This window comes from Emydura macquarii, unplaced genomic scaffold (genome assembly GCF_026122565.2).
Source record: "Emydura macquarii macquarii isolate MOO-44397 ecotype Brisbane River unplaced genomic scaffold, CSIRO-AGI_Emac_v2 contig_2834, whole genome shotgun sequence".
NCBI classification, from domain to species: Eukaryota; Metazoa; Chordata; order Testudines; family Chelidae; genus Emydura; species Emydura macquarii.
Genome location: NW_027132971.1, coordinates 4,873,526 through 4,899,615, shown reverse-complemented (window position 1 = coordinate 4,899,615; position 26,090 = coordinate 4,873,526). Strand labels below are relative to the sequence as shown.

General features: G+C 40.5%; 1 protein-coding gene across 5 annotated transcripts in view; it reads left to right on the top strand.

The window, feature by feature from the left end:
• Positions 1-26,090, top strand: part of INPP4B (inositol polyphosphate-4-phosphatase type II B) — a 426,088-nt gene that overhangs the window by 288,362 nt on the left and 111,636 nt on the right. For all 5 annotated transcript variants that reach the window (XM_067567968.1, XM_067567967.1, XM_067567972.1 and 2 more), the window contains 4 exons: positions 8,885-9,097; positions 14,856-15,003; positions 24,575-24,747; positions 25,388-25,511. In XM_067567968.1, coding sequence (XP_067424069.1) covers positions 8,885-9,097; positions 14,856-15,003; positions 24,575-24,747; positions 25,388-25,511 — 658 coding nt within the window. The remainder of the gene's footprint in view (positions 1-8,884; positions 9,098-14,855; positions 15,004-24,574; positions 24,748-25,387; positions 25,512-26,090) is intronic.

Genomic DNA, 26,090 nt, shown 5'->3' with positions numbered 1-26,090 from the left:
TGTGCAATGGCCCACCTGACTATGCCAGCTACATACTCCAGATGTGCTCCGGCTTGGAGCAGACAGGAGATATTGGATCTCCTGGGCCTGTAGGGAGAAGAGGCTCTGCAAGCACAGCTATGGGCCAGCTGCAGAAATGCAGACATCTGCAAATAGAGTGCACGGGGGATATAAAAGAAGGGGCGTGACAGGGACCAGCAGCAGTGTCGTGTGAAAGCGAAAGAACTGCAGCAGACATACCAGAAGGCCAGGGAGACCAACAGTTGATTCGGTGCCAAGCCACAGACCGGCTGCTTTTACAAAGAGCTGCATGCCACACTTGGCAGAGACCCCACCACCACCCTGCAGACCGTTGTCAATACTGCTAAGGAGCCCAAGCCACAGGCCCTGGCATGAACAGCAAGGACAAGGAGGAGGTAGAAGAGGAGGATGGGGGACGTGTGACTGGGGGAGAGGTCCAGCTATGCTTTGATCCAGGACCTGTGTGAGACTCCACCGCAGTCTAGTCAGTCCTAGCAGTCGAGCACTGACGAGCCCAATGCAAGGGAAGGATCCTCAGGTAAGTGTGTACGTTTGTTTCCTATTACAGTGGTGGGTCCCCCACCTTAACAGGACACAGTGGTCACCTTGTCATTAATTTACTCATACTAGCAGAGATAGTATAACCGAGAGAGGTAGAGTTCTCTGCTTCATATTCCCCTGAATTAGGCAAGGAGGGCCATGCAGAGCAGTTAGTTTATATATGCCGGGGTGTCCCTTGAATCCTCCTGAGAGATCTTGATGAAACGTTCCTGGAGGTATCTGCCATCCTCTCCCGAAGGTTTCTAGGGATGGCAGCCTTATTTCTTCTTCTGCTATAGGACACTTTCAGACACCAATAGCAACAACTTCAGTGGGCCCCATTGCAGTACACAGGCTAGCAGTATAAAGGCCCAGGCAGCTTCAAGATGCCAGCAAGAGCTGTGCCCTTTGTGAATTTGTTACCCTCAGGAGTGAGAGATCAGCTAAAATCACCACTGCCTGTGGAAAATGGTGCCAATATTCAGTGCCATTGGCCTATGCTCATGGCTACATGCAAATAAGCAATTCTCTCCTCATTTCCCTCACTCCTGGTGGGCCATACTCACCATGGCTGGTGCAGGGAGTGACCCCATGCACAAGATCTCCAAAGCAGAAGTGTCAATAAACATGTCTGGTTTAAAACTTTAGGGGAGCAAGGGAGGGGAGTTCTGAATCTTAAGTTTCACTTTCCATTGTGACTGTACTGACAATGGCTTCCCTGTGTGTTTTATCTGCAGCTACTGCTATTGCAGCCCTGAGGGATTCCCCCTCCACACTTGTGGAACTCCTGAGCCAGATAAGGAGAAGGAAGAGGACTCAGGATGAGAGATTTAGTGAGATTCTGCAAGCCAGTGCTGCATCAGACTGTGAGCACGGGGCCTGGAGGGTGAACATTGCAGACAGCATGGAGGAGGAAAGAGCAGAGAGGAGAGAGCCCCAGCAGGAAAAGGAGAGGGAAATGCACCCGGATATAATTCACAGATATTATGCAGGACACAACAGGCAGTTATAATCACTGGGATATTTTTCTGTCTGAGATCAAATCTTGTGAGGAAACAGTGCCAGCATCCCTTCAATCTACCAAAAGCACCTTCAACTGTCATTCTGCACTTACTGAACCAGTAGCTGAATCTTTCCTTGGTGCTGTCAAGATGGCCAGTGTATGGCTTCATGAGACAGGGGTAGGGGGGTCCACCAGGATCACTATTGGCATTTCAACATTCCCAATGATAATCCACTGATCGGGAAAGAAAGTCCTTGTTTGTAGCTTTCTGAAAAGTCCTGCACTCTTAAGATGTGAGTGATGTCAGTGAAGCATCCCCTGTGATTCACCAATGCTTACATAACCATAGAAAAGTAACCTTTCAAGTGATGTACTTCGTAGCAAAGTGGTCTGGTGCCTCAATAGGGATATGTGTGCTGACTATTGCTCCACTGCAGTTCGGGAACCCTATTGCTGCAAATCATCCATTATGTCCTGCACGGTGCCGAGAGTCACAGTCCTGAATAGCAGGAGACGATTAATGGTTTTGCATACTTGCATGACAGCGGCCCCTCGTGGTGGATTTTCCAAATCCAGAAAGATTTCCCACAGGCCAGTAACAATCTAGCGTTGCAAGTTTCCACAGTGCAAACACCACTTGCTTCTTCATTGTCAGTACAGCTCTCATTTTTGTGTCCCTGCACTGGAGGGCTGGGGCGAGCCCAGCACACAGATCCAGGAATGTGGCCTTTTGCATCCAAAAGTTCTGCAGCCACTGATTGTCATCCCAAGCTTGCATTACAATTCGATCCCACCAGTCAGTGCTTGTTTTTCGGGCCCAGAAGTGGCACTTCACTCACAGCTGCTCCATGAGCACCACCAACAGTCTCAAATTGGTTCTCACTATGACCCACAGCAATCTGTCCTCCAAGAAATCATGTCCCCACTGATCTGGTGATTCTTGCGGCTCTGCAAATACTGGAGGATTGTGCATCCTGTGCTTGCAACGCTTATGACAATAGTGGAGAGCTGTGCAGGATCCGTGCGTCTCTCAGAGATGGCAGACAGTGAGGAGGGCCATGCAGGCTTGTGGGATTATGAAAAAGGCATGAAAATACATGACATTATGGGATGGAGACAGTTGCACACTGGAAATTTAACCTCTTGCTTATAGTCACTGCTGCACGACTCATTTTGGCCCCACCGTGCATTGCGAGATCTTCCCAAAAGACAGTGCTCTGGACAGTAGCAGGTTGTACACTGGGATAGCCACCCACGGTGCACTGCACTGTGCATCAGTACAAATGCTCTTGGTGAGAATGCGCAACGCTGACACAAGGGAGCCAAGCATACACGCGCACAAGCGATATACTAACTGCGACAGCTTTATGCCAACGTGACTCGCGTCGATCAAAGTTTGTGATGTCGACATGTCCAACAGGAATCTTTCCATTGACCTCAATTGCTTTCAGTCAGGACCTAAGTGAGAACACGAGGAACACCCTACAGCACCAGAGGAATTTGGCAATTAGCAGTGATAGCGCAGTTAAATCATCTGTACTGTGTTTGGTTTTATCTCTCTCTCTATATATATATATATAGTTTAGTCAAACTTCATTTATCCGAACTTAGATTATCTGAAAAACACACGTCTAGTAATTGAGGTCCTGAACCATGTGACGTCAGTTGCATTGAAAAATATCCTGCTTATTCAAAGCCTGAATTACTGAAATTACTTTTACTCTACTCATTCAGATAAAGTTTCATATTATGAGCCAGATTCACGTTTGTTGCAACTCTATTTGTGTCTCTGGAGATACAACATGGATTAATTTGGCCCTGCTGTATTACGGAGGTCTTTCTCGTGTAACATAGTTCAGGATTCTTCAACCTTTTATATCAAAATGTCCATGTTTCCATTGAAAGGTTTGAGAATACCAAATATCAGATTTTACTGGGTCATGTCAGTGGATCAGATAACCTTCTCTTGTACCTTAAATATGTCTGTGTAACTCCTATTATGTAGGCCTTTTTATTTGCTGTGATCAGCCAATTACCTGAATTATGCTATATCATATCATATTTTTAAGAGGCCTGACTTTGTTCTAAATTAACAGATTTATTTCACAGTTGTATTTGGAGACCTGGAATGGACTTCACTCATATGCAACATACACATTTCTGAAAGGAAGAGAGACTATTTGCTGGAGGCTATTTGTGCTAGAGCAAAGTTCTTGAACATGGTGAGACAAACCTAGTGTGAGACTAGGAACACTGATAAGGAGCAAATCCTATGGGTCCCAGGTGTAGGAATCAGTTGTATTTAAGTTAATTTGAGGATGGGTTAGGATTTGAGGAGATGTATAGTGGCACTTCCTCCTTTCAGTAAAGCCTAGCTCCACGAGATCTCTGCAGACTGTCACAAGTGGAACTTGGGGTGAGCTCTACTTTGTCTCTGTATATTTTAATGGTTTTTGAATGTGAGGGTCACAGTTGCTTCTTAAAGATACCGTAGAGTAGGTCCAAAGCTGTTTTATATTGGCTTCCCTGAAGCCCATCTCCTTATGAGATGTACATATTACACTTCAGAAAAAACACTATACAGGAGATTTATAGTGATGCTGCTTTTAGATAGTTATGATCTCCCATAGCAATGAAAGAAAAAGGAATGAACCATTTAATGACCCTCCTCCACACTCTATGTACTGTTCTCATAGCTAACAGCTCTTTAATCATCTAGGCAAGCTACGTGATTGTGAACTGAGGATGTCTTTGAAAGTGACCGTTTACTGCATTTCCATCAGACACTAAAGGCCATGTGTATTAAGGAGGAACTTTACCATAGACAACGTAAACTGCAGCGCACACCACCATTTTCAGTGGGAAGGTTATTGAGTGTCTTATTAGGAAACAATGATAAAGCAAGATCCTCTAGTTAACTTTGTTTATAGTGTATTTAGCTGGGGCCAGAACAACACCTTGCATGTTTAAAAAAAACAAAGAAACACGAGAGATGGCTTTTGGACAGGTGTATGATGCTTTGCGTTGCATGACTCTGCTCCCCATGGAAAAGGGTGGAGGGCCCTCCCTCAAATCTAGCTGGTCTCTCAAGATCACCGGGAGGCCGAACCCATCTGTGTGAAGTCTTTATGCCACTGCACTGGCTCCGGCCCTAGTGGATCCTGATATTTTTAGGAAAGAGATGATACAAACTCTATATGGAAGAGATATTAGATGTCATCTTTTCCTATTAAAGTCTGTGGTACCAGAGAGGAAATGAGTTGTTTTACTACCCCTGGTCTGCTCTGATTCCGCCCACTCTCCCAGAGTATCTCATGAACCATGCACAGAATGTTTGTCTGTTCAGGTGGTGGAAGGACAGTACTGAAAAATAGCTGAGTCACTCCTCTACACAAATGGAAGAGGCCTGTGCATGGATTGGAGAGAACCCCTCCATGCATGGATTGAGAGAATAGAAGATCTGCCCCCATATTTGCACCATGAAATTCCATGTAGTGGCTACAGAAACTTTGGGCCAAATGCTGAACTCATTATTAATTGTACCTTATTTCTGTTGTTCGTTTCTGATCCAGACCTTTTTCTAAGACAATTGGAGCTTGACAAAGCCCTGACTGGGATGATATAGCTGAAGTTAGTCCTGCTTTGAGCGGAGGTTGGACTAGATGACCTCTGAGGTCCCTTCCAACTGTAATATTCTATGATTCTGTGATTTACCTGAGCAAGAATTGAACAGAAACTGGATAAGGGCTTGAAGGAATTGAAGGCAGAATTGTATTTCATTGCAACGTACTGACAAAGTTTGTAGAATATCATGGAAGTCCATAATTTTCCTAAGAGAAAGCTAACAGGATAATATATTTCAGGGCTTGATTAAGGTAATCCAGAGCCCAAGGTGCACCATAACATAAGGCACCCTATAGCTTCATTCCTTTGGCCCTGCTTCTGCACTGTAGTGTCATCCCCCGCCCCCTTAATGTGGTGGTGGGGGGAAGGCCTGCTCACTTCCCATATTCAGTGGCAGCAGGATGGAGCAGTGTTATTGTCACATTCTGGGGTGCAATCCAGAAGCAGTAAGTGGTTGTGTCACTGCCTGCCCTGTAACCCTGGGTCCTTAACTGCTCTGCTTCTCTGGCTCATAGCCGAGGTGCTGGAACTGGGAGAGCCAAGGGGATCGTGATCCCCCACACACACTTTAAACATGGGCATCGTTTGGGAAGGGAGGGGACAAGCATCAGGCAGGCGCTGATTAGTTCTTCCGCCACGAAGCACACCCCTGTGAGCACCACTCTGTGCCTGCCCGATGTTCACAGTTTGGGGGAGCAACACTGCTCCCTGCCCCCAAACTATGCCCATCTTAAAAAGTGGGAGGAATGGCCCCTTGCCTCCTGGTTCTGGCACTGGTATCCCCCCACTTCTACAAAGGTTACAGCGCCCTTGGCTCATAGCCTGGACAGCAGCGGCCAGCAGGCAAGCATGAAGTATTCTGAGTGTCTGTGTGCAGTGCAGTCCTATTTCAGTGCTCTGCTCAGACCGCAGCAGCCTACCGACAACACAACAGCCCCTCTCTAGTCACTGTCAACGGTTACCTTATGCAGGGATGACTCCAATACCTCTCAGTCATGTGTTTCCCCGAAACCATCTGCCCAAGAGTGTCCAGCCGTCTCCTGGGACACTCAGAGAAATAAAGGTTTGTTTGCTCCTTTAAAGAGACCCCGTTACAGCTTATTAACTTAAGGTTAATTACCCCACTGGGGTAAAACACACTCTTCCCTTCAAGACCAGCGCTAAGTTGATTTGTTGTAAAATAAAACAAGTTAAGTGATACCCAAGTAAAAGAAATAAAGTTAGGAAGGGTTACAAACAAAAGTAACAGTACGCTTTCTAATGGTTGAATCATAACTCAACAGCTACAGCCTTGATACATTTCTTACTAATCTTTTGTTCCAGAGACTTCAACCTGCTTGATTGAAAGTCCCATCTTTCTCAGCTTGCAAGAGCTTTGGCCACTTGTGTCTATGCAGTGATAGATGCCAAGATGGCTTCTTCTCTCCCCTTATATTATCTTCCCAAACTCATTGTTTTGTCCTCAGATTCAGGATGACCTCATGCCCACAGGATGACCTGTGGACTGTCCCATCCCCTTGCTGACTCATATGTAACTGGGGCTTCCATTGCTTTTTGGTCACACCTTGTTTCATTTCATTGGAGACAGGTAGATAGCTCCCTTCCCTCCTGTATGGGGAAAATGTGTTTCTCCCTGTCTTTGGTCACAGACTTTAAAGCATAATACCATGAACTATCCATATTTCCTCATACAGCGTTAATGCAGACACTTCACAATGATAATAATCACCAGTGTGTCGTTAGCTCTCAGAAAGGACCTAACTCAATACATGTGTATAATACAATAATATTGTATACAATCAGTTGATTCAATTACTTATCATTTGAGGTTCAGACTCCCTGTCTTTATAGCTCAGATAGTTTCTCTCTTCTGTTCATGTATAGATGCCATGCTCTCTTCTCCCCTGCTTGTAGCTTTGTTTACCTTATATGTAAATGGATCTTCATTGTCTTTACCTCACAAGCAAATGAGCTAGGGTGACCATATGTCCCATTTTGGCCAGGACATTCCCTTTTTTAAGCCCTGTTCAGTCTGTCCTGACTTTTTTGGCAAAACTGGGCCTTTGTCCCATTTGCTCTTGCTAACTGATGATAAGTTGTCAAGAGCAAACAGGACAAATTCCCAGTTTTGCCCAAAAAAGTGGGGTACAACCCCTAGCAGGGCACGGAGGAATGTGCAGGGAGGTGAGCAGCAATGCCAGCCCCGCACACATGGGAGGAAGGACTTGGGCAAGGGGCTTGGGCTGGCCCGGATCCCACACAGGGAGGGCGCGGGGATGGGCAACTTGGGCCAGCCCAGGCCGCACGTTGGCAGGCAGCAGGGATAGGTGGCCCGGACCAGGGCAGGGTTGAGCGGCTCAGGCCAGGCAGCCCATACCCACGCGCGGGAGGAGGAGAGGGGACTGTGAGGGTGGGGTCTCGGGCTAGCTTGGCAAGGCATCCCATTTTCCCTTTGGGAAAATACGGTCACCCTAAAATGAGCATTCCTTTGTCTAGGGGTGACTGAGCTTATGCACTGCTTGCCAACCCCATTTTAAGAACGTAATTCTAGCACACATTCATAACTCTTTGTACACACCCTTTACTTACATTATGCAAGAATATTAACGATCAGTGAGTTGTTAGCTTTCCAATGATATCTTACATGACACCGTTTAGATACGGAGCATGATGACAGTGTGTTAGGTGTAGTGAGTGTGTCAGGCCTGACGAGATCTCCTGTCACAGAATAGTCAACCACAAATGAGTCACAGTTATCACCCTAGAAATGGCAGCAAGGGTCTTCTTCCTGAGGAGCATTAAAGGTACCTCTTCTCCCCAAAAAGGCGGGCAGCAGGCCTCTCAGTAGTGCCAACAACTGGAGTGTATCTGTTTGGGTGAGTAGGCCAGGCCTGTTGCTCTCCTCTCCTCTCCTCCTGCAACTCAGAGTCTCCTGCTGGGGCAAGGACTCCCAGAGCTGTGGGTCTTTGAGTTAAGTTGAGATGAAGGGACATTATGCAGTTCTAAAGTTATTGTTCCAGGCTCTCTGCAGAAGTGTCGTCATTGGTTATGCTTGAGTCACATTTTCCAGCTCATCTTTGCAATCATAAAGGCAAGAAATTCTCTTTTTTTAAAAAGGAGAGCTGAGATTCTGACATCATCAAACAACTAAATCCAAAATCTGGCTCTCTAGGCACGAGCCTATAGTGACTATGCCTATGACTTAACCCAGCCCTGATCTAAACTCATGCTTTGTTCATGTACTTCAGTCCCACTTGTCGGCATTGCCTTCCTTGTGCTATACTCTACTTACATTTATTTGTTTCTTTTTTGGAAAGAAAATTCTTAAATTAATCATATTTTCTTTTGACATTTGTTGGGAGATACTTAAAAAGAGCAGCAGATTGATACTGTTCAAACAGTTATCCCCATAGAAACCTGTCTCTATAGAGAGGATTTGGAACTAGAAGAAAACAGGACTGTGTAGACAGATGGTCTTTATAACAGTTACTGTACTTTTGCATTAACTTTTGGAACTGTGGAATTTCAGAGACTGGCAATGTTCCCGAGACTGGCAGTGTTCCCCCTTGTTTGGTATAAGTTCCTTTCCTAGCAATTAATTTCCACTCTGTCTTAACAAAAATATGTCTTTTAATAATTATGTATACATTATACCATCACATGCTTAGGTCTAACTGCCCATTAATTTCTTTCTAGACAGAGTTATTTGTGCATGCATTCAAGGATCAGCTGGTCAGAAGTGCCCTTTTAGCGCTATACACAGCCCGTCCAGGTTGTGTCCTCAAGAAGCCAATTGTGCTCAGAAACAGTGTGGAAGAGTGTGGCGATCCACAACGTCAGGCCCATCCATATCAGATCAAACGGCAGGACTCTATACCTCACCATTCAGAATATGATGAAGAAGAGTGGGTAAGTAGCCTCCAAGTTCTTGCTTGAAACTTGATCAAAAAATCCACGGCGAAGTGTAGACAAACGCAAGTCGTAATCTCCATGTCACCTCTTGTTAGATAGAATTTTAAAACTTTAAATACTTCTTCATTTTATAGATGCGCATAAATTCCTTTTTTTTTCATTTGAATGCCAAGAATACTTTCTGATGAAGCCCCACAAAAGTAACTTAAATTTTCTGATGAATAATCTGCTCTGTTTGTGCATATAGCAGTGTTGGAAGTAAACATCTTCATGACCAGATGGAAAAAGTCAACCTGTGCATTTACCTCAATCCTTTTTGTCATTTAAGTAGATATAAAAGGGTCTAAAAAACAGTATGGAATCAAAGTGCAATTTTTGCCAAGAGTGCACATAAATAGTGTTAAAATGCATGAACTAACGATCAGTGAAAGAGAACTGTTTTCTCTGGGTCTGTTCTTAGGTGATATCTGAAATTCCATAAAAACGCAAACATGGTTTCTAAACTTTAACGTTCTTAGCAGATCTTTCAGTGATTTGTACAATTTATATAGCTGAGATTTTGTGAATCAGTTATTTCAGTGGATGCTTTTATGTTTGATCTTCTCACCACATGCATCCTGCATCCTCCATTCTATTTCTTGTCAGTTTCTTATGCTCGGTTCATCACTGTGGTCTCACAGGTTCAAGAGCTCCAACATATTAATTGGTGCTGTCAATAATTAATTTGCTTGTATGAGCTACAGTATCTTCACACCTGAACTAGAGTTCTGGTCATACAATGAATATGGGAAGAAGAATATTCTTCAGATAAAGAAAAGATGAAAAAATGTGTTTTTTATTTTAAATGAAAGCTGAAATTCTCATGTAATCATTTGATTCTGGGAGCTGGAGCTATAAGAAGAACAAATAATATTGCAAGACTTGTGATAAAATTATGAATGATGACATTGAAAAGATTAATAATTTTGTACAAGGCGAATCTTAGTGCATTTCTTGCATTCTTAAATTTAAGTATTTTGTGGGATCAGGGCATAAAATATCTTCTCATTATCTTTCCATTCTCTATTTTAATGGAAAACTGATGGCCCATATTATCTTAGTTTAATTATTGAACTCTTGTCAACCTGGTGGAAATAGAAACCTCAGAGCAAGTGTTTAAGAAAAATGCTTAGTCTAATCTGTGACTTAGTTATGCAATAACAAATTGCTTTAAAAGTTTGTTTACAAGTTAGAAAACAATTAAACCTCAAAGGAATATTGTGCTTTCTTTTACTCTCTGTGCTATGTGCTGTATTTTTCAACTCTGTGTCTGTGAAGATACTTACTGCTTTTCTTTCATTATCTCAAACAAACCAAAAGCGTCTTGCAGATGGAATTCTGAGTTTTGTTTGTCTGAAATCTAAAATAATAGTGTCCCATAAAACTCTTAAATTGACCCAGGTCTTGCTACTTTAAATAATTGCATTATTTTTTTATAATACTGCTGATTTATTATAAGAGCATCTGAAGTCATGAGTTCTAGACCCAACTTTAAAAAAAAAAAAAAAAAAACACAAGAAAGAAGAACAAATATTTCTTTATAAGGAGTAGCTTCCAACTTTTAAATTTGATATTCTGTTCTTCACGTTGAGTGAGCAGGGAGATCAGATGAACTGAATTATTCTTACTCTTAACTAAGCTGTGTACCACACAAAGAAATTAACATTTTAAAGTATGTATATGCATATTTCTAGTAACTTACGAAACTGCTTATATTTCTTGAGAAGCATATGCCATTAGACTAAAAGTTAATGTGCAAACTAAACCCCTTTGAAAAATAGCTTTTTGTATTTCTGTTCTTTGTTGATTATTTATAGCTGGCAAGAGGGTTTTTCTTAGCCTTTGTGATGATACATTTCTATTCAACTGAATGTAGGCCCTATTTCTGCAAGTGGATCCAAATTGATGTATCCATGGTGGTTCTGTAGTGAAATAGGGATCTTCCTATGCTAATCCAGTACAGAATCAGGCCCTGCACATCTTTCTGTTTGGATGTCAAATACAGACATTAATAATGCTAGACAGTTGGCAGTATTATTGATTGAGTTATTTATATTGGTGTAATTGTAAACACTATGCTTAGGTAATACCAAATCATTACTGCGTAAGGAAAAACATTTAACCTGATAGTAACAGACTGCCTCCGGATAGTTATTCCCTTCTCTTCTTGCCAGCTGCTTCTGCTATCCTAGAACGTCCCTCCAGGGAGGAAAAAAAATGTCATGTCATGCATAATGCAAGAGTTGGGTGGGCAGACTGTCACTGGGAAGTTTTTCTGCTCTGCATTTCTGGCCATTTAACATGGTTGGTGTTGCAATGCTATTTGTATAGTAAGAATAAAAAATACAATGGATAGGACAAGCTGACTTTTCCCCCAATTAAAATGGCACTCCTAGAAGATTACATATAAAAATATTTAAAATAAATTAATATACCAAAAATTATGCAATTGAATGTTGACAGTGGAAAGCAATCAGTATTTTGTATACAATCATTTTATTTTTTATAGTATTTTAACCTGTGTGCCAATACTGCTGTGCAGTATCTGGATATACAATAATGCCTGTGTGAAATATTCTCCCCCATAAAATAGCCTATATCCCATTCCAAAGTACTGTCATATCATGAGAGAATTTTTTAACAGGTTCACCTAAAAGTGTGAAGCCTAGGTCTGCTTGTTAAAAATACGATACTGCTCAGGCTGCCCCTGGGACCACTGCTGCTTGGGCCATCCCGGGGCCAACCGCAATGGCCACTCCAGCAGTGACCGGAGCGGCTAGCCCTGGGGTCAGCTGCTTGGGTGGCCCTGAGGTCAGCCACATCACCCACATTAGCTGCAGAAGTCAGAGGTCACGGAAAGGCACGGAATCCATGACTTCTGTGACCTCTGTGACAGACTCACAGTCTTATCCATGAGCTGTGTATATTGTGCAGACATAATTTCATTGCTGAGTTAACTGTTAATTTACAAAAAGAAAAACACTCTCTCTTTTATGTGAAGAGAAATTTCATTGGTATTGGTTTTGTGCCATAACAGAAGATGCTCATTAAAGACTTATTGCTTGGGCACATCTTTTTTTTACTCTTTACTATACTTGTTTGCAGAATTTCCCTCTCAAAATCACACACTCACTCTTCGTTGAAATCAACTATATTCCTTCATTTTCTGAACAATTTTCAGATACCCTTGAGTTAAAGAGCTGATATCTAGGACTAAGCTTTCCAAGGGCCTCTGACTTTGGGTTTCAATATTATGAATGCAGTTATTAACTTATGCAAATCCCCCATTTTAATATGAATATCAGATAGTTGGGTGTCTAACTGCCTATCATTGATGTACAACTGCAGGTTTTCCCACTTGTTTATTTGTACATGCAGTACTTCAGCCACAAATTCTACAGCCTGGCTTTTAAAATTATGTTCCCGTCAGTATATTATGTGTTGAACAACAGTTCTGCCTGAGAGTTACCAATTTCTTACCACTTGCAGGCAGTTGAGACTTTATTTAGATCAAAACAGTCCCCAAAAAAACTGCTGCCTAAAACAAAACCACGTCCCTTAGCAACACTGTGTATTTGTTTCATGTGAGGACTAGCTTCACTAATGCATACAATATGGATGGCCTTTTCTGGGTACTTTCACTGTGAGTGTTTATATTGTTTGTTTACAAAACACACACCTACACTTTATTTATTTATACACACACACACACACAAATGTTCATAATTAATATAAAACCTCATTATATCATAATGATGACAGATTTATCACATGAACAGATTTTATGTTACAAGCGCTAACAGCTGATTATACTGAATGACGAACCAATATGTAACTCATATTCAAATGTGAAATCATGTCTCTTTGAAATCATGTCTCTCAGTGAAGAGTGTGTGTTCCTTTGTGGCTGCCACCACTTTACATTACATTTAATGGATGCTATATAATACATACAGTATTAGCACTAAACACATGTACTGTACTTTACTTATCACAAGTCTATTTCATGTTCCACATATCTCTAAATTTAAAATTTTATACATCAGGATTATTTTACAGCATTAGGTAAATTTTCCCACTAAGAATTATACAGCCTATGGTTAATTGGAGATAGTTTAAGATTACATTGTGGATTCATATTGGAAGTGGCTAGCGAATTCTTTGTTAGATAGCAAGTGTCTTATTAAAAGCCCCTGGAAAACCAGGGAATCTCTGGCCTTTAAGAACTATCCACATAAATAGCTGAAATACTGTAACAACTTCTGAAAGTGTGATACATTCTACAGAAGATTTATTTGCCATGGAGTGTGGTGATACACAATACAGAATAATGATTAGATTAATTAAGAAGTTTGCTTCAGAAGTTCTGGCACAAAATCAGGCTCTTCTATTTCCAACCAGCTTCCATTTGTTTCCATTTGTCTGTAACCATGGTATAGTTTTGGAGTCTGAACGCTCCTTCTCCCACAAATCCCTTGTCCGAATCTTCCCTTCCCCCACCTCCACAGCGTTGCCCATGTGTGATATTGCTTTCATTATGCCTCTGCGTAAGCCCTCATGCTTACCCTCTTCTTTAACTTTGTCTTGTAAAACTCCCTTTCCATGCCTCCCACCCGCAACATGCGCAGTACACTTCTGGGTACCACATCACACATACATGGAAGAATGATCAGATAACTCACCCTCTTTATCCTCAAACAATTCCATTAGCTCTCCATTTATTTCCGTCCAAATTACTCGTTTTAATTTTAAAGCATGCATGCAGTCATTCCATGCTCTATCGCTAACCTTGTCTCACAATTGCTCTCTACTTGTCTGGTTCTGGCCTCCTCTCTGTCCTTCCACGCAATCCCGCTGGTGTGAGTCTAAGACCCTTCTCTTCTGCAGTTCCTGACACCTGCAGGATTCATCCTGTATCTCTCCATCCACCATAGTGACTCTGTAGTCTGTCTCATTCCACATCTTGATCTTATCTTTTCATCTGTGGTTATACCTCTGATTTATCCCCCCCCCCCCTCTATTATTTCTGCAGTTTTTGTTATATATGGTTTACTCTGTAAAGTGTCATGGGTTGCAATTTGTGTGGAAGATGTTGTACAAAATGAACTTGCAGTAGATCCTGAGTGTGGCATAGAGGCAGGCTGCTAATATTGGCGTTCCATTCCCCATTTTTACATTTGCTTACTCAGCCTCAGTCACATAGTAGCAAATGGAGGGTGCAGTAAATGGGCACATCCTTTTGATAAAGCTGCGTGTGCAAATCATGGTGTTACACAAAAAAGGCCAATCACACAAGGTAATGAAGACCGTCATTGCAGTCAGTCAATGGGAGGCGAGGATGCTTAGTACCTCACAGGACTGGACCTAAAGTGTAAAACTTTGCATGCAACTGCACATGCAATTTGGGCATAGTTAGGAGATTTTAACTCTTGCTTTTAGATAGTGTGAGTTGAACGACAAATGTACTGCTTTCAGTGCCTTAAAAAAAATCAGTTCCCATTCAGTCATTTACACCAAAGAAACAGTGACAATGGAAAATGTTCTTGAAAGTGATGCTATGCTGTGTAAAGATGTTAAATTACATAATTTATAGATGCCTAATCTTCACTTTACTTTTCAGTATATTGTAGGACAATATTAAGAAGCCAGTTGGTCTATCAATACATCTCTCTATGCTTCTTTCAATAATGTGTAGTGATACTGATACTCTTTTCAGGATAGGGTGTGGGCCAATGTGGGAAAGAGTTTAAACTGCATTATTGCAATGGTGGACAGACTGCTTGAAAAAGACAACAGTGGCAGTGGCATTAAGGAAAGTGAAAATGACCCTTCACCAGCAGATCGCATTGTATCTCATACAAGTGGTAAGAAACCTATTTTTTATGATTGACTGAGTAAATAAAATGAAAAAGTCACAATAAAAATGAGATAGAAAAAGTGAATAGTGTTTTTGATGGAAGTGCTGATAGTATGGTTTTGCACAGTCCTGGCCTTGAATGACAGAAAGCTGTTTATCAAATTTCATCTCAGTTGTGCACTCAAGAACTGCTTGCAGTGCTCAATTCTTTGTGCTACATAAAAACCTCCTTGAAAGAACAGTGTTTTTCTTTGAAGTCTCTGACATAATTTAATCTATTTTAGGTTTTCCTTGAAAATACCATTCAGAAAATGACTTGAGCATACATTAACCCTTAAAGAAATTTTAACACACTCTTTTTTTCAAAATGTCTTTTGCTCATAAATCCTTTGCTGGTTGCAAAATCAAATATTTTTTTAAGATAAAGTTTAGCTGCTCTTTTGTGGATGCAGTAGTTATTGCAGAGCTGGATATTAGAGAGAGGATGATTTAACAAAATGTTGTGGAGAAAATTCTCTCAGATCTGCCCAATGATTCTTGGCTCCATTATTCTGCTCTTCCTACACGCCTGGATTTCTAATTGTTTTCATTTGCAGAGAGAGTGAAATATTAAAGTCAAGATCTGCTGTATAAATCCTTGCTTTGTGTGTGTTGTAATGAATGTAAAAGCGCCTCTTTGAAGGGGTATGGTATTCCAAGACTGAAGGAAAGGGTCCTGGATGCAGAATCCATTTCTGGGCTGCAAACAGCTAGAAAACCGACTTTTCCTTTTATTTGGTGGGACAGTGCATGATTTGGGCTCCATGTTTTCTTTTATCCTGTAATTTCTTTTGTATGTGTGTTTCACATTTTCATTGCTTGGTTTTACATCAAAGGTACTTAAATTATTAGGAAGTTTGTAAGATCTTATATATTTAATTAGTTAAAGCTGTTACTGATGCTAGGGTTTTAGCAGTAGCCCTAATTTTAATGCAGCTGGAACGCAAGTGCAAACCTATCTTTTGCACCCTCTGAATATATATTTCCTGAACTTTAGGGTGTGTAACATATCTGTTGTGTGAAATGTCTTAAATGTTTTTTAAGTAAGTACATTTACTTTTTGGCTCCCCCCTAGATACTTGCCTTTAAACAAGGATTATGCTCTCCTTAATCTATCTTTTCTTTCAGTATGACCTTTCAGTACATTTTTAAAGCTGAATTTGAGATATAGTTTCCAAGGTAACAGACTATGGTGTCATCAGCATAGGATTATGATTTCACTGCAGGATAAAGCAGGAAGAGATGAGGGGATGGGTTTTAAGGGAGAACATTGTTCTTAAGCTTCAGTGTTTTGCTATGGAAAATTACTTGACAAAGTTAAATTGTTATATTCCTTTTTTCCCCATAGTACTCAGTATATGAAAGTCGTTTTTTAAGGATTTCAGAGTTACTAGTTTGTACCTCGCAGTAGTTTGCTCTCATGCAAGCACAGGATTCTACCTTCATCCTAATGTACATCTTACAATTTGTGTGTGAACAGACTGCTAGGATAGTTTTGTGGAATGATCTGCTCATTGAAATTGAGAGGGATTCCACGGCTGTAGATTGGACTACTTTTGTAATTACATGCTCTAGGGAACCAAGTGTTTCTGCACCTGAACCAGTATCTTTCTCTATGACAGGGTAAATGGTGGGGATTAGAAACAATGCTTTGTTCTCTTTTTAGTTTTCTTCTTCAAGTAAATAGTGTTCTGTATAAAAATTCTCCAGTGGAAATGTATTTTTGGGAAGTATCAGATACCATCTATTTTTAGGAAGAGGAGCGTGGAAATTTCCATAAACTTGTCTCTTATGTTCCTCCTTTTTCTGTGTCTTCTCTTCCCTGTCTTTTCTTTCCCATTCTCCTTTTCGGTAGTTTTCCTGTGCAACCTCTGTTCTTCTATTCCACAGCCCTTATGTACTCTTCTCTCATATTCCTTATTTTCTTCTTTCTCATTCCTTCTTTCTTCCCTCTGTCCCTTTACTTAGCACTACTTCTCTCTCTTTTTGTGTCACTCAAACTGTAAGACTTCTCAGCTTCAACAAGTTTTGTATCTCCAGTTCTGTAAATCCTACTTTCTCCTAGCAACTTGAATTAACTGATATATGCTAGGAGAGAATGAGGTCTTTCTAAAAGACATACTGTCTGCAGTGCAAGAGAGAGGGAGATAGTGTTTAAATGAATCAACAGTGTTTTAAAATACTGTCAGAAAATCCCATTATTGTGAGTGTTAGATTTGACTCCCCTCATGTCTTGTGTTATCAGCCTTTCTCTTTTGTTTTCAGCATGGCCTCTGATTTATTTCATGAACAGTGCTGATGGCACACCCGTATTTGTGTGTGATCAGATGGTTTCAACCTCCACTGTTAATCACTGTGATTATATGGAAAATTTTAGGTTCTTGGCAGTAGAATAGTGATATCCATAAACTGTAAATTGTTCCACTTCAGCATCAAAGTTGTGCAGTTAAAATAAACATTACAGCAGTTTCTGCTTTCTATACAGCAATCTGTAACTGTAGGTGAAGCTGTTACTATTTTATTATATTTACTATGGTAATACTCAGAGGCCCTCTCAGGATTGGGGTCCTATTGTGCTAAATACTGCACAAATATGTGGTAAGAGCTACCCAAAGAGCTTAGCTACTTTCTTTGCGTTAAACCTAGCTCAAAGATCTAAGTGAGAAGAGGAAGAAGTTAACTGTCATTTTATAGTACTAATATGTCAAATATCTGAACCATGCTAAATAAGATTTCTGAACTCTCTCCTTTTAAGAAGTTTACCTGAGAATAATTATGTTCATCATGTTCAAGTAAAATAAGTTTAGGACTAGGAGGGTTCATTACTTGGCAGAATGAAGCAGGTTTTTCCTGCTTCTTCCTTTGAGACATTAGAATATATCTAACTTGTTTAATTTTGGATAATAAGACAACACTTTTTGTTCCTTCATTATGCCATTTGACCTATTTCATATCCTGTCTCCGGGTAGTTTATTTACATAGTTCATGTCCTAGGGGAGAAAGTGAAAGAGAATAGATACAGCAAATAGTGAAGCTACTCATAGTGTATAGCCCCCCGTTATCTTTTCTGTATCACAGCTCCCACTTCCTTCTGCTTTCTGTTGTCATTCAACTCTTCTGGTTTTTAATTTCATACCATTTTAATTTTGAGGCAGTTGAAAGCCACAGCAGTCTATAGCATTTTCATTCCCTTTACAGACAGGAGTATATGGTATAGACAGCAAAGATAGAATTAGCCACATCTTAATCCACTAAGTATGTTGCTGAGAAAAGTAAGGGAGAAGGCTTAGGTTTTGCTAGCTCACTACTAGTACATTTCAGTTCTCATTGAAGGCCCCAGTTAGACTGTGTAAATAATGGGCCTGATTTTGAAAAGGTCAGGAGTCTAGGACTGTGCACAAAAGCATATATCCAAATATAGTGTGCCTACTTTGCATGAGCAATTGCCACTGTTTACATGCAGTTTAGGTATTGGCATGTAGAAATTCTCAGTTAAATGCCAAACGGACAATTTACACATATAGTCATGGTAATTGCACAGACAAATTTGGCCTGTAATTGTGGACATGGTTAATTGTTTTTTTGTTTTTTTTAACATGTCCCTACATGCCTGACTTCTATCAAGCCTTGTCTTTCATAGAATCATAGAAGATTAGGGTTGGAAGGGACCTCAGGAGGTCATCTGGTCCAACCCCCCTGCTCAAAGCTGGACCAACCCCGACTAAATCCTGTGAATTTAACTGTGAATTTCTTTCTTGTGTTGGTCCGAAGGGTCAATATTTGTCCTTAATACACACAAATGGTCCGGGGATGTGTAGTTCGCACCACGTTCTTCCCTCGGGAGTTCCACTAGGACAGTGCAGTTTTAAATTGTAGTCAGGATTCCATAGTAGCCCACTGCTGCTGCACCCTGTCTAAGAGGTGTCCTCATCAAGATCCTTCCACAATGGCAACACACGGTTTGGAGCTGTACAGTCTGACTGCAGATCCTGTGATGGAGGAGAAGCTGCGGGGACCTTGCACCGCTGCCATTCTCCTCTGGATTCACTCCTCACAGTTGCTTGTCCCAGCACCCTAAGTTATGACTGCATAAAACAGCAGAACCTCGGGGTGAATCTGGCTCACCCTCTCAAATGACATTATTTTCTCTTTATAAAGTACCCTTATAAAACACCTCAGAGTATGTCTATACTGCAATAAAACACCTGCTGCTGGTCCATGTCATCTGACTTGAGCTCGTGGTGCTATAAATTTGAAGTGTAGACGCTCAGACCCAGGCTGAAGACTAGACTCTATGGATCCATGAGAGTGCAGGATCCCAGAGCCTGAGCTCCAGCCCAAGCCCGAACATCTACACTGCAACTTGATACTCCCACAGTCTGAGCCCCCCGCATAGCCAACCCTGGGTGTTTTACTGCAGCGCAGAAATACCCTCAGATATGAGACAGTTATACTCTAGCCAAATCTGCTGAAGTCAGTACTAACCTCCAAAGTAAGGGGTTTATTTATTTTCACATAAATTATATAGACCTTAGTTCCTAAAAGCAGTAAAGAGCTCCTTGTGCAAAAGCAAAAAAAATCACAATTGAATTTATGAAATTGTTATTTGAGCACAGCTTTGTCAGTTTTTAAAATGGCTCAATTTCTGGCAATTTATCCTCCACCTCATCAGTTTGTTAAGCTGTTAGCTAATCAAAATAACACTTTTTGAGTAGCACAAAAAGTGTGAAGTGAAAGCAGAGGTTGAAGGAGCAACAGCACTGAACACAACTGCCTCTGGCAAGTACAGTTTGCACACAGACACTAAAAATAAAAACATCTCGTTCTTGAGTGAATGGGCTAAAGTACCATTTGGAACTAAAAAGCGATTCATGGCTGAATTCGCCATTCACTTTTAGTCCTTGTGTGTGTGTTTGATATGAGAACTGAGAATATAAATGAGATAAATATCTTGTGGTGGTGTACAGTTTACACTGAGGTGTGTGTGCGCATGCACAACTTGATCCACTGGATATTGTCATGCACAACTTCTACTAAAATTAATGTGAACTGTGTATACAAATCCTTGCATACCAAAATACGGTTGTGCCTGGGACTGGAAGGCTCCTGAGACTGGTAATAGAATACACAGTTTTCACTTCTTGGCAGGCCCAGTGCAGTAAATATCAAAACTGTTTCTGATGTCAGTTTGGAGAGCTATCTGGAATGCCCTGGTGATCTCAGTTCAGTTCCTAGTGGACAGGTGTCTGCACCTGCAAATCCGCTATCGTAACTGGCATCCTTGTATAATGGTGTTTTTAACAGAGGCCAAGAATTTAATATCATGGAGATCAATCTTAGAGGTGGTCCCTTCAGTGGCATATTGACAGGGCACAGAGGGGAAACTTGTACTTACTGCTGGTGTCTATGCTGTACCTGCTCAATGGATACACAGAAGTATTCTGGCTCCCGGTCTGTCAGTCTGGTACTGATTCAAGACCTACTCTTTATTTAAAAAATAAATAAAAATAAATATGAGACTATATCCTTCAGTGAGTAAATTCCCTAATTTCTAAATGTAAAGGGGTACTCTAGTTTTATAATGGGGAATGATATGCAGTAATGCAATCCTGCTCCAGACTTATTTATTAGCTCCACCTACTGGAAATTAAACATATTTTGTGTTGAGTGAATGAGCAAAAGTTCAGTGTAAAAAAACAATCAGGGGATTGGTACAAATAATTTAATTCAGTTTGAATAATTTTTTCTTGTACCCTGCAGGAAAAAGAACAATTCTGTTTTTATTCTAGAATACCATTTTAGTGTTGTCCAAAACTGAATGTGTTCCTCCTCCTAGGTCATAAAGCTAAATGTAGTCAGCCTAGAGTTTTTGGAAAACGGCTTTTTAAACCATAACTTAATAGATGTATATTGATCATAAATGATATAAATATTTTGATTAGTAATTCTGCTGGCATTCCATGGAGTTTGTGGAACTTAAAAGTTCAACAGGAGTTGAGACATTTTTAGATAGTCAGTGCGGAAATTTTTTAATATTAAAAAAAAGAAAATTGTCCTTATGAATATCTTGTTTCATATATAATATACAAGGTCAACACTCAAAGATCAAGTTAATTAATCAGGAATGCCCTGTTTGCATCCCGGTGTCAGTGATGAAACTACACACACAGTTGGAGGGAGATGTCCATGGACTGTCCAGGTGCTTGCTGCAGGATGCAGTTTCGGTTCAGTACTAGATCAGAGAGAGAGATTCCAATTACTGAATCTCCAGTGACTATCATGACATAAATGAGTACTGTGTTATTGATGGTGCCACCTTTTGTCTGAGATGTAAAACCAAAGTTTTAAGCACTTTGGATAATTGAAGAGAATAATATTTAGTACTTCCATGCTTTACATCTTTAAAGCACTTTGTTAATTAGCATACCGATGTAGGTATTAATGTAAATTACTCCCAACACTGACAATAGTAACGGTTTTTATTCTGTTGTCCAGCATAAATTTCACTTTGAATAATTAGAATTCTGTCTATTCCCAGTGAAACTTCAGTTGGGTATAGTATTCTTCACTTCCTATAACGTAGGTTGCTGTGTGCTCTTAAACAGCTTTTGCTGTCGTTCTAAGAAGTATTTTCATTTGGTGGTAGGTTAAAAGTTGTGTGCATGTCTGAAATCTCTTCAGCTGAAAAGTTTGTGTTAACTGGAGTATAGTTATGTTCCATATGGTTGCACTGAGTTAAGATCCATTCTTGTGATGTTTCTAAGGCTTGTGGGATATTTAGTTCTGCAGAGTTTATGAGCTCCTCCACATGAGCCAAGTGTCAGTCCTGCAGCGTTTTCAAACTAGTTTTGCAAGACTGAAGCTCCCTGGAAGACTCCTCTCCTTTTCTGTTCAGCCAGCTCTATCCTATAATTGAAGTAAATCTGATTATAGAAACCCACAGTTTATATAACCCACAGTGTCACTGGTCTTAAATTTCCCCCCGTTACCCCTGTCTTGAGCCCAATAACTTGTGTGATGTTTGGCTAAATCAGAGGTCCCCAAACTGTGGGGGAGGAACATTCAGGGGGAGTGGCAGGGCCTGGGCCAGCCCTCACAGGGGGCAAGGAAGGAGTACCACCCAGCCCCACTCTGCTCCAGCCCTGGCCCCGCCCACAACCACAGCCTCCCCATTCCGCTTCAGACTCCAGACCCATCCACAGCCATCTTCCCGGCCTTGGCCCCGGGCTCCTGGCCTGGCCGCAGCTCCACCGTGGCCCAGCCATGATTCTGCTTCTGGCCCTGCTGCTTGGTGGGGTGTGGACAGGCATAAGGGGGGACACCATCTAAAATGTTTGGGGACCACTGAGTTAAATCATATATTCATAGAGTTCTAGATTGAAAGGCCAGAAGGGACAACTGTGATCATCTAGTCTGACCTTCTGCAGAACACAGGCCATAGACTTTCCCCCAGATAATTCCTGCTTGAACTAGAAAGGCATTCAGGCTTGATTGGAAGGCACCTAGAGATGGCAAATCTGCCACCACTCCCCTTAGTAGTTTATTCCAATGTTTAATTACCATCACAGGTCAAATCTGTGCTTAATTTCTAATTTGAATTTGTCCGACTTCCGCTTCTAGCCATTGGTTCTTGTTATGCCCTTCTCCACTGGATTGCTGAGCGTGTTAGAACATGGTATTTTCTCCTTGTGAAGGTACTTACGCACTGTAATCACATCACTGCTCAGTCTCTTTTTTGATAAGCTAAACAGGTTGTGCTCTTTAAGTCTCTCATTGTAAGGCATTTCCATTAGACCTTCAGTCATTTTTGTGGGTCCTCTCTGCATCGTGTCTCAATTTTTCAATATCCTTATAAAAATGTGGACCGCAGAACTGTACACAGCATTTCAGTCTCCATCTCACCAATGTCACATACAGAGATAAAATCACCTCCCTACTCCTACTCGCTATTTATTCCCGTTTGTATGTCCAAGGATCACATTGGATTTTTTGCCACAGCATCGCACTGGGAGCTCATGTTCAATTCTTAGTCCACTGTGACCCCTAAATCCTTTTCAGAGTCACCGCTTTCCAGGATATAGTCACTCATTCAGTAGGTATGACCAATTTATCAAGCAATCCAAAACACTGTATGACTGCTCTGTCCTCATCATTATTTCCTACCTCCTGCAACCTAGCATTTCAAAAGTTTTTCTTGTCTTTCATAGCTCCCTACTCATAACATACTCTTTGGTCAGAATTAAGTTCATTTGTGTATCTTTTGAAATCGTAGTCTAAATTAACTTCTCCACAGGGTAGCTTTGTCTTCCCTTGCCTGAAGAACTTTAATTAGTCCTTCACTGACCTGGCTTGGAATGTTACATGAAACAATTTGCCATTATCTCCAATTTAATTTATATATGTAAATTAAGTCTGTGATCCTTAATAACAGCAAGGGACAGCAAACATGATGGCTTGCTGTACATTATTCAGTCTGTCACAAGCTGTATATCTAATCTTGGTGTTCACTACACATTTGAATTCTCCACTATATCATTCTTAAGGAAAGGTGATGAATATTGGACAGATTCCAGAGGAGAGTTAATCATGGTTTGATATAGTGAGAGATTAGGCAAGCCTTGAGTGGTTTGGATGCAGATCTAATTTTATTAAAACCTGCGAAGTCCAGGTTTGGAGTAAAGATGGGGCCAATTTGGATAAATGATTCCAGTTTTGGTCCATCACTAGATGTTTTTGTTGTATTCCTTTTTAATTCACTCAAGCATCCCATTTTTTCAAGTATTTTATTTTTTTGAAATCCTTTGTTTTTAATATGCATTTTAATAACACATCAACATATATTTCAAAATATTGTGATAGTTATTTTCATCACCAATGTCTGTCCTTCAAATAAGTCCAAAAGTCATTTTATTTATCTTTATACATCTAAAAGAAAGAGAGAGAAGTTCAATAAACGGTGAAGAATGCCTAATTCCCAGACTAATCATTACTCTGCTAATACTGCACCCAGCTGCTTCTTTTTTTGGCCTTCCAAGACTGATCACCTGTCAGAATTGGGCTGCTGTCACCCTCACAACTAAACTGTATTTGTTCAGATCTGTATAACTTAGATTATAAACTCTTCAGTGCAGGAGCCAGGAGCAAATTTTCAGCTGGTGTAAATTTTCTTAGCTCCATGGACTTCAAGTGAGCTCTGAACAACTATAGTGCTATGGAAGTAATAACACAAGTAAATATGGCAGTTAGATTTATACAGGAGTATTTATTTTGTGTCAGATCTAGTCCCAACTCCCACCCTGAGTATGTAGGTTAGACACTGGGGAGATCTACTAGGGAAGGGAAGAGAGATGAATCTTTTCCCCAATGTAACCATTCCTTGGAGCCTGTTCTAGCATAATGTTTAGAATAGGATCTGCTGTGGGGAGGGAAGGACAGGAGGATCTGTAGAACCACTGCCAACTTCTCTGTACTCTGAGAAGATGCTTTTCCTACAGGTTTTTCTACAGTATAACTAGTCTTGATGTTCTGTATTGTTCCAGGTGACTGGTATGAGCAGCTCTATCCTCTCATAATTACACTCAAGGACTGCATGGGAGAGGTGGTGACAAGGGCAAAGCAATCAATGACTTTTGTTCTACTTCAGGAACTTGCATGTGGCTTGCCACAGTGTTTGATGCTGACCCTAAGAAGAGATATCGTCTTTAGTCAAGCAGTAGGTTCTTCTTGAGTTACTGTTTTTCTGTTTTGGTAACTTTTTGTTATTTACATTATTGTGATTGATCATGGCATACATGCAGGTATTAGCGATTTCTTTTAGCACAACACAGCTTCTTCATTTGTTTTAATTCACTCGCTCTAAGTTTCTGTACTATGATGAAAAATGAATTGATTTAGGCGGGGTTTGACTGTTTGGTTGGGTTTTCAAAGGGCCTAACGGTCTTAAGTGAACAAATGCCATTGAATGTAAGTAGGAGTTGGGTGCCTAATTACCAGAGGCTCCTTTGAAAACCCCAGCCTTAAATATTAATAGACTTAAGGACATCATTCTGATCTCAGTTACAGCACTGTAAATCAAAAGTAACCCTCACCTGAAGTCAGTGACGTTTCACAGGTATAAAACCAGTTTAATGTCAGAATGGGAGCCATATATTTTATTTATATGTTACCATACAAAATACCATAATATACAATTGAGATGATATATATGCCCAAAACCGTCATTTCCATCTTGTTCCTCAATCACCAAAGTACAACTGGTATCCTGTTAAAAAAGCAAACATAGTTATAAAACAGTTAGATTACACTGATTAATCTGTTTTTCCCACAAAATTTCTTTCCTCTATTTTTTTTAGCTTGCTGGATTGGTCTGTGGGTTTATAATCAAATTGCATGCAAGTTTACATGATCAAGGCTTCCTACAGCAGCTTCATACTGTTGGGTTAATTGTTCAATATGAAGGACTTCTCAGTACGTATAGTAAGTATTGCCGTTGAACAACATTGCTTAGTCATTTTTACGAACCAAGAAGTTCACCCAGTAGATTCTTATTTTAATTTTCATTCAGGAATTTTGCTTATTGAATCAACAAATATTACCCTAATAGGAGACAGTATGCTTCCATACAATAGTATGGTTAAAGCCATAGTCCTATGTGTCAATGTAGCACTATAAATTATAGTAATCTGTTTTTGCAGTTTCTTTTGGAAACATAAATTCTAATTATCCCATGTGGAGTGCTGAACTGTAATGTCATAAATACAAGAGATTAGTTTCGACAATACTGCTATTGTGATTTATATTTGAAAAATACTGTAAAAACGATACTACTACAAGTGTTTAGCCTGACCCAAATAACTAGTTTACACAACTAACCTAGATATCTAGTTTAAATAGCCACTAAAGCTGTAATCTACAGTCTGTCAGCATTTCTGAAAATTATGTCAGTTTTTGTGACATGACTATAGTGCTAAACTATTTAAATTCCCAACTGCATCATAGATGCTGTGACGCAGTATACTACAGCTTACTAGTTCACCTTAGAAACACAGCTTCATT